At 36.4% G+C, this 12,083-nt stretch overlaps 1 protein-coding gene across 1 annotated transcript in view; it reads right to left on the reverse strand.

The window, feature by feature from the left end:
• The window catches only part of NFATC1 (nuclear factor of activated T cells 1), a 122,141-nt gene that overhangs the window by 54,312 nt on the left and 55,746 nt on the right, over positions 1-12,083 (reverse strand). The window contains 3 exon segments of the mRNA XM_032222210.1: positions 9,496-9,525; positions 9,528-9,635; positions 9,970-10,142. Of these exon segments, the coding sequence (XP_032078101.1) occupies positions 9,496-9,525; positions 9,528-9,635; positions 9,970-10,142 (311 nt within the window).

Consider the following 12,083-nt stretch of genomic DNA (forward strand, 5'->3'; position numbering starts at 1 on the left):
TAAATATTGCATCAGTAGCATTGCATTTAATCAGCCTACAATTGAAGAACTAATTTGCCTACAAATGTTTCTCTTATTTAATTGGAACTGAGATTTGAATTCTGCTCTTGCACATCTAATTCTCATGCAATAGAGCACATGTTCCAAGTCTTTTTAAAATGATTGTGGTTAAGTTATTAGGCTTCACGAGCCACAAAGACTTAGCACGCAAAGCTTGTTTAATTAGTGCCAACAATGAAGAAAAAACTTAGCAGAGATCAGTGCTTTTGAGTTTATAGATCAGTGTTGGTATTATGAGAAGCTAGAAAGAAGCCAATCATGGTAATGGGATGATCATTAACCACACCTTTATTGGCAGCTGCCACACATATTCTTTCATCCCCACAGTATCAGTTGGCAACCCCATCAAATTGGGGCAGTGATAGTCGTTCTTAATCTCTCATGTACAGCTATGTCTGGATTCTGCCCAGCATTGCTTTAGCACCACAGATCACAGCTGCACATGTGTGAAAAGCTGCCTCTTTCCAAGGCTCTTGGCCTTACCTGGCTTCTAAATGGCAGCTGGCTCTTTTTAACTCCTCAGATCTCACTTCTTTATGAGCTGGAGTCTTGTAATTAAATCCTGAAGGAAAGGCTAGTTCTCAAGTGAGATGACAGGAAACTAAGCTTAAAACCATGGCAACAGGTGTGTATGATACCTTGCTCGGAGATACTGTAAATTCTCAAGAGATAAAAATGGCTAAATCAGCTGCTTCCCTGAATAAAATACGTTTGCAAAGCAATAGCAGAAAATAGCACCACCATATAAGAGGGTAACAATGGCCATGCAGAATTATCAGAAGTTTTGAAGGGATTAAGTTGGGGAAGGTTTAGGTGATGCTTTACCTGAGGCTTCCTGGTTGAAATTTCCTTCAATTATCAAATAGCAACTGTAGTTTGTCTGACTTCTCTCTTAACTCCCATGTTATATGAAATTTCACCATTTCTAGACTACCCTCATGGGATTATGCTGAAGAAAGATCATGGATCCCCGAAAGCTCTGATTGCAAGATCAAACTCAGCTTATGTACAACTAAATTACTTGATGCGGTCGTTCACGCTTAATCTAACCTACTTCACACCATAGTTGTGAGGATAACAGGGAAAAATTGAGTTTCTCCGGAGGAAAAGTGAGACTGAAATATTATATTTAAAGAGAAAAAAATTAAAAGTAGGGAAGACTTCTGTAATCCAAGCTATTTGAGTGTAGCATTTAATAGCAAAAGAAGCTAATTGTGAAATCTCATTCACAATTATATTTTGGTAATATACCCCTTTTCTTTAGAAACAAACATTTAGCACTGCCCAATATTTTTCCAGGTCTTAAAATAGGTTCATTTAAAATCCAGATTGTACTTACCTTTTGCTTTAAAAATTATCCTTTTGTCCCAAAACTGATTAAGTAATACACCTATTTAAAATAATAACTGGTCTTGACATATCTAAGAAAAGCACAGCACAATGCCCTTTAGCCTTCCAGATGCCCTGAGCTGTTCCCTTCATCATCCTCAGCTTGCAAACACTGTATTAGGAAAGGCTCCCATAGGGTGAGTAATGATCGTATTATATTATCTGTATGGAAAGCATCCCATATTATTTACTCTTTTTACATGCTACAAATTTAGGAGAACCTAAAGTCTATTTCTTACTAGTTAAGTCTGCAGAGGAGTGAATGGATTCTACAGAGCAATGATTCCATCATCTAATGAAACATCCTGTTAAAGGTATCTATTTCTAGTAAGCCAGATACCATTTTTCACCCAGCCATGCTGGGAGGAAGACACAAATGACTTTCATCTTAATGCTATCATCATCATCATCATCTCCCACGTGTTCTGAAGTATGTAATTCTCAATTTCTGGCAATTCCTTGGCAGAAGCTTTTAGACCAGGAGTGAGTGAGTTAAACCAGAAATTGAAACAACAGCAAATGAAAAGGGTGTGGTAGACTCCGTTTGAGAGCCAGACATAGAAAACAACATTATGCATATAAAGTACATATAAAGTACGTGTTCAAGGGATTATTCTGCCACTTGGTTTATTATGTGAACTACAGCTTCACTACCAGACTGAAACTTGATTCTTTTTGGGCCAATTGCCCTTAAACTGTGACTGCTACTGGCAATGGAAAGACCAGTGGAAAGATCTCTGGGAACGTAAGATCTTTTACCAAATGGAGCACAGCCAAAAGTCTGCTCACTGGTCTCCACATCTCCTCTCATCAAAACAATGCCAAATTTTCAGCCTTCTAATGCAGCAGTACAGAAGAAAATCTCTACTGTTGCTCAATCTGTATCCAAATACCATTATATTAACTGAGGGACCTCCGTTTACTTTATTTTTAAGTACATTTTAAAATCATCATTTTTCTAAGCCTTAGCCCATGCAATCTAAATTGTAGAAGCAAAATGCTATTTTCCTTTATTCTCTACAGAAAGTGGTGCTAAAAACAGAATACAGGAATGGCATTATTCTAACCACCTACTGCCTTAATTTTCTATGAAAACTTTTGTTCTACTGAATATAATTACTACCAGTTAAAAGCAAATAAAAAATGTTTGACCATGGATCTGATCCCGTAGCAGATCTTGTTCCTATTAGCATTCCATTCTAAAAAGTGGGGAGGGATATATTTATTTGATTTATGGAATGCTCAGTTAGGTAAAATATTGATATAGAAGAAGCAAAGAAAGCAATAGAACAAAACCCAACACTTCCCTGTGGCTGGTGGTGAATAGCCATTTGTATGACAGAGGGCATAATAATAAATACATATAATACTTAACATCTTTTTTTTAGTGTTGTTTCATTTTAAATTGTAAATCTGAGAATAAAGTGTCTTGTTATTATTCTGTATAAACTATTCCAGAAGTCATTCAGGCTAAAGAAAGTAGTTTAAGTAAAGAGCAAAAATTCACTGGGGGCGTATTGAAAGAGAATTAATACAGTCATTCAATCAAATTGCTTCAAATTGCAAATATATTTGATATATTCGATGTACTGGTGATGTTACTTAGCCCGGTAATGAAACATCTGCAAGAAAAGAACTAAGTTCAATAAATGCTAATACAGTGCTTTTCAAAAAGAGATGCCTTCAAAAAAGGGGAAAAAATCTGGATCTGGAGAACTGCAAACCAGTCAATCTGGCACTGATATCTGTGATGAGTCTACAATCAATCATAAACAGATTGATCTGTACGTATTTTGAAAATTACGTGGTGATTAGTCTCCATGGATTTGTCATGAATAACTCTTGCCAGACTAATCTAATAATTAATTTTTGATTGAGTAACCCCATTGTGGGAATGCTATAGACATAATATATCTTGATTTCAGCAAAGCATTTTAAATGGTACTCCATATTCTGATTAGCAAACTAATTAAGTGTGGGTTGAATGGCATGACAATTACACATAGCTGGCTGGAAAACTGCACTCAAAGTGCGCTCATCAATAGTGCTTCAAACTGAAGAGAGCGATTGAGAACATGCCACAGGATTACATACTGTGTCCTCCATTCTTCAATATTTTGTCAGTGGAGGAAATGCTTATAAAATCTGCAAATGACACAAATTAGGGTAGGAAATTTTAGCAGACTCAAAATAATAAAATAAAACTCAAAATAGTCTTGGTAAAGAAATGGCCTGAAAGTAATATGCTGCAATTTAACAAAGTGCAAAGTTATTCCCTTAGGAAACAAAAAAAATCAGATGTGCAAGTATGGGATGGAGGATACCTGGCTTGGTAGTAACATTTATGAAAATATTTTGTAATAGTATTTCATTGAAAACACCCCATGAGTCAGCAACATGACACAACTGCAAAAAAGGCAAATGCAATTTTAGGTTGGATCAATGAGAAGAATTGCTTTCAATTCAAAAGAAGCAATAGGTTTATTCTGCTTTGGACAGATTCTGACACGAATACAATTCTAGCGCCCCCCTCTCTTTTAAAAAAAACCCCAGAAAAACTGGAATAGGTTCAGAGAAGGACATGAACATTGTCAAGAGACTAGAAAGTAAGTACTTTCCATTGCATGAACTGATTCTGCAAGATTGTCTTTAGTAAATGTTAGGCTAGACTACCCATAACCCACAATTTCATCCTTTTCAGTGATCCTTAAGCAGAGAATGATAAAGGGCGGGCAGAAAAGCAGAGCCAGTAACTTCCAACTTTCTGCCAGTTTCGCCATTGAATGTGCTTGTGGAAAGTTGGCAGGATGTGTTGGAAATAATGCCTCCTCCACCTTGACTGACCCATGAAACTCTTGCCACTTTGCTAGGGAGGGGGACAAAGGAAACTGCACTCCCGCTGCTTATTCTGGCATGTCCTCAAGGGCCCCCCTATAGGGAAGGTGTGCTTGCTAGTCACACCTCAGCCAGCCCTACCTCACCAGCAGGCCTCCAAGTCACTCACTCGCTTTTCCCTTGCCACCCACAACAATTAAGAAATTTCAAATTTCAGCCTCAGTTCCAAAGCAGTCAATTGCTGCTTGCCTATTGGATCTTGCTTTCAACTGACTGGGTGCGTGGCCAGGGGGAAGAACTATGGTCTTCTCCCTTGTGCCATGCAATCTATGGGTTTTAGGAAAATGTAGTTGGAAGACATGTGGCACAATTTCTCTAAATGTCATTTCTACGGGAGCCATGAGTCCCAGTGTTTTGTACGTTAGCCCATCTGAGTTATCTTCATTCAATAATTGTTGCCCTATACCTTCCAATTTTGCCAACTGAAGATCACAGACACAAGAGTTTTGGTAGTTTATAGTTGTGGGTGTTTACATTAGAAAATAAATTAATTACAAGAAGTTTTCCCTCACAAATCACTCATTATTTCTTCTGAAAGTCATACAAATCTACTTTAAACTAAAACAGTGAGGTAAACTGAACAATAGCACCAAATAAAAAACCCATGGAAATCAAATTAACTGCTGAAATCATTGCTGGAAATAAAATAACATTTTAAGAAAGCTGAACCTTTAGAACAGAGCAGACACTTTCTCTTTTGCTCTTTACAAGTGGGAGATCAAGTTCTTGAATGCGTATTTAATATTGAATTTCATCACTGGAAAAATAGCTCCATGGACAAGCAATAAATATCTACACCATAATTCTTTCAACAACACTATAGCATGTCTCAGGAAATGACAGCATGCTTCTGAAAAAAAGCTGCGTCTCTTGCAGGATAGCAATCTTCTTCCACCACTGTCACTTAGAAATTAATTTGGTTTGAGATGAGCCTCTTTGCACACAATGTTCCTTTATTCTGATATCCATTTTAGCTAAAAAAAAAAAATTAAGCAACATACTATTGCCTAGTCATCCCTAGTCATTTCAAGTAAGAGACACAGAACATCATAGGTAATGTTAACGTTCCTGGATCTAAACTTGTTTGCCAAAAAATTGCGTTCAAGGAGTTAAACTGAAAGCACGTTTCTTCTGTTGACTTCAAGTTCAAGAATGGACTTGATCGTTCTTCAGGGATTCCCTTTCATATGAGTCATTGTTAAGGCAGGCCAACCCTTCCCTTTTCTGTTTCTATGCAAGAATAATGCCATTTCTCAGGAGATCACAGCAGCTGAAAGATAGCCCAGAACGGCAGGCATAGTTCAAGACTTCAGCACAAAATAATATCTAGTCAATTACAAATAATCAGGGTGGTCTGCATAACCAATTAGTATCATTTTTAGAAATCATATTCATTAACAATAACTACAACTTAAACACGATACCAATTTGGCAAACGAAATAATAACTTTAAAAAGAAGTCTTTAGCAATGCCATCACTAAACTCACAAAAGAAAGAAAAGCCCGGCCTATTTGTCAAACATGTAAAGATTTTAAAAAGATGTATTAAACTGTATTATTTCCAATGCATAGCAACCTGTCCGATTAAAGAATTTTGGCTTACTTTTAATAGAAGTATTGAAATGTAGAATTACATTGTTATACATACTATAATTGGTTCATTATTTAGATTATACAACAGAGACCACAATTTTGTTTGTTTGGTTTTGGTTTACTTGAAAAGGTGAAACCAATTATTGCAGGTTAAACTATAATATGATATGATTACCTGTCAGATTATACACTAGGCCATATATTTACTATCTGATGGAAATATTCCGTAGCAATATTGTGATCATGATCGGGATCAAATATTAATAAAAAACCTTTTGATGCAGCTATGCCACCACAACCCCATCCCCTATAGCTATGCTGGGTGGAGATTATGGGGATTGTTGTAGTCCAAACAAGATAAAGATTACTGCCCTACATTGCTATTTCAGACCACTGTGTTCTTGGCATTGTTGACAAATTGGTGGTGTAGCTTTAACCATCAATCAAAGAAATAAATACAATTTGTTCTATCAAAACACTGCTCCAACGCTTTTCCTCCAATCAACCTGTTACACTCCCCAATTAAATAGATTTTCCAGAAGAATCTGGAAATGTCTAGCCACATTTTAGTCTGCTGCTTTCTGCTCTTCTTTTTCACATAACTCTCTCTTTGACTTTGTCCTCTTGGGTTATGTTTATTCATTATCTGTTACGGGTGAAAAAATAATATAAGAAAGCCTGGGGAAAGGCATTGGTTTGCCTCCGTCAGCCTGTCAGCCTACATCTCCAAATTATACTGTAGCTCCATCTGAGAGTAGTCAAGACTGCCTTACTCAGCAAAAGGCATGTCCTTCTAACATACTGCACAGTTAAGGACAGTTGGGCTACGGTGTAGTACTGCAATCAATACTGGAACTCAATGAATGCTGAGGGTGAAACGGTCCTAATTATCACAACCTTCTTTGAAGGACTGGGAGAAGTGAAGAGTTTGAGCATTTCAGGAGACAGCTTAAAGTTCAGGGGGTTCAGCAAACAGCTGTAGAATGCCTCATTTGTGCCAGCACCACAGAAACTCTTTCCAAAACAAGAAAGCTTTAAAAAAATGCTCCTCCCCTTTCATTCTTGCCTTCATTGACCCTGGCTTTTTATACATCCCAGTACCCCATTTATCTGCTGCCTTTTTAAGCTCCTCGTTGCCAGCCTTATCTTTACTCAACTCCCAATTTTACCAAGCAGTTTGATTCTAAAATAGCAGGCTGAGATGATCCTGAAAAGCATCAGGTGTTTTCAGATCCTTGCAAATGAAAATAGAGCCGTTCAGAAGAGGAGGAAATTCAGGTTAGAAAAAGTCACGCACAAATTGGTGTAACTTGTCCCTGGAAATGTATGTGTTGCACTCCACTTTTAGACACGTTTTTGGTGTAGCTTAGCCATCTTAAAGGAGTATTTAATAACAAAGTGTCCAACTTCCTAACAGTGAGAACAATTAACAGTGGAACAGCTTGCTTTCAGAAGTTGTAGGTGCTTCATCATAGGGAGCTTTAAAAAGAGACTGGACAATCACTTGTCTGAAATAGCATAGGGTCTCCTGCTTGAGCAAGGAGTTGGACGAGAAGACCTCCAAGATCCCTTCCAGCTTTATTCTGATTAAAATTATAATATTTATTTTCTTTTTTGTTTTTTTTTTTTTTTTTTTTTTTTTTTTTTTTTTGTTGAGAAAAAAATAATTTCTTGAGATTTACTTGCTGTCATTAATGGACTCTGCTATTTAAATGTTTTACAGTTTTCCAGATTAAAATAAATAAGAATAGAATAAAAAACAAATGATATGCAGCACAAGAAACAAATCCATGCTCTCTACTTAAAAAAAGAGAATTTGAACAAAAATATTTACAGAGCCCAGGATGGAAATTCTTTCTAATCAGGAGTTGTTTGTAGATAATCTACACAAGAAGGTGGTTTTTATGAATTCTCCAAATAATGTTTATTAAATATATAAAAGAATGTATAATTAATACAGAATACTAAACCATAATATAATGAACACAATCTTTATATATATGTAATATAGATATTATAAGTGATTTTGTATTCTGATGCTTTTGTTAAATCTGTTTTGCTTTCTATAATGGTTGACAAAGTTCTTCCCTCCCTATTACAAAAAGACACAGAGACTTTAATTTAATTCTCAGGAATAATGTTCTGTATCTCCTGCTGGCTCTCCTTATATTCCTGGCTAAGTGAAGTACTTGGTTTTTCATTACTTTACCTTGGCAATAGAGACTTCAATTTATTCGTTAAATGCATTTTATTTGCAATAACTACCTGTGCACAAAAGGTAGGCAAATTAGATTTACAATTCAATGATTTACCCACAGATATCATATAATGGCTAGATCTCATAATCCCAGATCAAGGATCCCCAATTTGAGGTGGGATGATAGATTTAGACTGTGGAGACACGCTGTGGGTTCTGTCACAAGATCGCTGATGCAGGGCCCATTCACAAACATTTGCCAGGGCCAGAACTAGTTGAAAAGCACCCGGTAACTTACTTTTGCTCTTTTTTGGGAATGGGACAGATAAACACCCTTCCAAACAAAGCATTTGGCTACAGCTGACCATGCTCATTTTCCAGGAGGAACTTTGGGACTCCCAAAAAATTCCTGGAAAATGAAGATGGTTGGAAGCTAGATTGTTTATTCTATATCCCAAATTTCCATTCTATTAAATTAAAATAATATTTAAATCAAATTAATTCATAGTCAGGTGAATCAGGAGCCTGCTGGGTATCAAGAGAGATATGTGAAATCATACTGATGATGCTAAGCCTCATCTAGAATCATTAGTATGTAGAGGTCATTGCAGGAAAGTCACTGTGATGATAACTGAATTTCACCTGTATTCATATATTACAATCCCCCCCAAAATCAGACACTTAGTAGTTTTGCCATCACCTGTCAACAATATAGTTTGCTGTTTAAGTAGGCCCAAAGAATATCTCTACAAGAGATTAAATGGATACAAATCTGGCACCAAAAATCTTAATACTCAGAAATGAACAGTTACTAATTCCTAAACATTATCTTGCTAAACTTAAATAGTTGGTTGCCCCAAGCCATTTTTAGCAATCTCCTTCTCCCATACTCTGCAAACAGAACCTGTTTCTTAATGAGATTCACTAAAAGTTTTTGAAAGCTGGGCAAAATGGAAAAGACAAATACTATTTATCTACTTTTTTCTATTAGTTTTTTCCCCTCTCTCTGTTTGTAGCTATTTCTATCCAGCAAAAGTATGTCTGGAAATCAAGAATTGAAGCTGAGCCAAATTTGTAAGGTAGACTTATTGAAATCTTCCTTTTACCCTTGTATTCAGCTACAAACGTATGTGTGTTCCTCCAGAATAATTGTATTAAGAATTTTTTTTAATGCATTTCACAATAGAAACACAATGAAATTTAATTCCAAGTGCACACATTCAGGATCTCTCTGATAATGTCACTCATGAAAGCGAATAACATAGTTGACCAAGCTAACAATATAGGAGAGTGTGATTAAACACTGCAGCTGTAATTTACACTGGTAACTTAAGCATAAACATTGGTCGTGTTTTAAATACCTGGAGCCTTCTCCACAAATATCACTTTAGATCTTGAAGAAAGTTGTGTCCGCTCAAAATTATTTTCTTCCCACCCATCACATGGTAGTTATCAATGCTCTGCTTTTCAACCAGAGGCAGTTCCTGAGCCGATCTTTGGGCTGATGGAGATTTGAAAAAAAAACAACAAATAAAATATACACTAACGCATATCAGGGTTTAACATTTTAAGTATTCCACTTTGGGCGAACTACATTTGTAACTTTTTAGTAGCATTTGGTTTGAGGAGACAGTTGCTGAGTTACTTGTACCTTAGTCCAATTTCAAGATCTCTTTGGAAGAACAGTACAGTATTTTTATTTTTGCCATCAATTATTCCCAAGAGAATTTCAATATTCTGAATACAAAGTGCTTCTTTTTCTGACATTCAGAGTGACAGAACAACTTCCATTTTAACTCCAAACGTGAACACACTGAGAAAGAAAGGATACTTACAACATTCAATAGGGTTGGAAGACGCTTGCAAAGAAAGGGTTCTCCCATTAGGTTGAGGAATATGAACACGGAAGACCAGCCGAACCCGTGTATTTTTCCTCCCAATGTCAGTTTCTCCTTTTCTTAGTTCAATGTCTGAATTTCTAAGTTTCAGTATTCCAGCACAGTCAATGCTATTCAGAAAACAACAACAGCAGACAATCCATTTAAACTGTTTCATGCGTCCAGAATGACATCTAAACAGTTGGTGTGTCTTAGCTAGCTTAAAGAGAAAAAAATAACTAAAGGGCACAAGGAATTCCTAAATTATTTATTCACAGAACTAAACATACGAAAAAAGTCTCTTTTCCTCATTAATTTATTAAACCACTGGATCATCAGTTTTAGGCTTGGATTTTGAAAATCATGTTACATTTGCCAAATTGAAAATAAAGAATAGATACAAACCCAGGTTGTGTCTGAAATCATGTTTGCGAAACTCAGCCGAAGAAGCATTTTATAAACTGGAATAGGCAAACACAAATGGCTGGTTCCAACTCAGAATTAAGAAGAAGCAAACCAGGTTTGTACAATTATAGTAGCCTTACTATTTGGGTCTGGGATTCGAGACTGATTTAGACATATTGATAAGCCAAGGTTTCCTTCCTTCCTTCCTTTTTGCCTTATAGGACTAATACAAATGATTATTGCTGGTACCAATGAAAGAGAAAATTTTGGTTTGCCTCGAATTAGGAAAGAAGGGAGGTAATGATTACATATCTTGGATGGTTTATGTATTTGCCCAGAAACTCCTTGAAGACTTCACATCATGCTTGTTATGTATTTTTTCACTCAAGGGCCTGTACTTTTAGCAATTTTATTATGTACAATTTCTATAGGTGAATCTTCCCTAATAAAAATATTTCAGGACTGTTATATGCCTGCCAGACAAGAAAAGAGAAACTAGATTTCAATAATGCAGAGGACGGCTGGCCATATGCTACGTTTATACAAATTGACTCCTTGCCATTCAGTTTGGTGGAATAAAGCCAGTCCCACAAGCAGTTTTAACTAGAATTTGGCACAGGTTTTCTGCTATAAAATATCAAGAATGGTCAGAGCTGTCTCTGTCTTGGTTTTCAGGAAAAAAAAAGAAAAGGGGAAAAATGCTCTATTTGATGAGTTGCTGCGGTAGCAAACAAGTCAGTCGGATTTGAAACACAGCCAAACATCATCACTCTTAATGGTGAATCAAGACTGCTAATGAAGTCAGGATGTTGTACAGTCTGAAGTCCTATAAGTGACAAGAACTTTGGTGCCAGATGGATCATGGAGCTATAATGCAATGCTGATGCTGCTATCCATTCAATTATGCCCAATTCTTGGGTGATTCTATGGGCCCGTTCTCCACATTTTCTGATCTTGTACAACTTCTTTCAGTTGCTTTGTGCTCTTGCCCACGTTGGCTTTGGTGGTATCTAGCCAACATGGTTTCTGGCGGCTTCATTTGCTTTACGGCTGCCCATATCAAGCGTAGCCATCTTCTCTGGCAATACCTTTTTTTAGCAATGTTTATTCTAAGTTGCAATTGTAACAGCAAAAACTAATTTGACTATGGGGTTGTTACCACAATGTTAAGGCCATTTTATGTCTTAGGTGCTTGCTGCTTGCTGTCCCAGATTTAAGATATTACCACTTTTAGATAAGAGGATGAGAAACGGGCTAATAAGAAGATAGCATAGCTCATGACTAATCTTTCTTTCAAGGCTTTGATTGGTTATAACTGCAATTCCTGAGACAGATACAACCTTACAGAACCAGTATAACCATGTCTGTTAACACAGCTTTACTGATCCAAGTTATTTGGATCACACACTTCATTATTTTTGACATTCCAGCAAACTGCAGTGCTATTTATATATCAAATGGACACTAGGCTACATCGGTTACTGCCCAGTGAATCCTAAGAGTTTCAGGCAGTGAGATTTTGATAATGATACATATAATTATGATTAAAAACTAATCCTTCAGCCAAGCTACAAGGAAAAACAATTTCTCTTAATATCTATTATCTTGTTTATAGCATTTAGACAGTTTGCTCTGTAAGAGTTTTGCTTTGTAAAAAGCATTTTGCT

This window comes from Thamnophis elegans, chromosome 8 (assembly GCF_009769535.1).
Source record: "Thamnophis elegans isolate rThaEle1 chromosome 8, rThaEle1.pri, whole genome shotgun sequence".
Taxonomy (NCBI): Eukaryota; Metazoa; Chordata; class Lepidosauria; order Squamata; family Colubridae; genus Thamnophis; species Thamnophis elegans.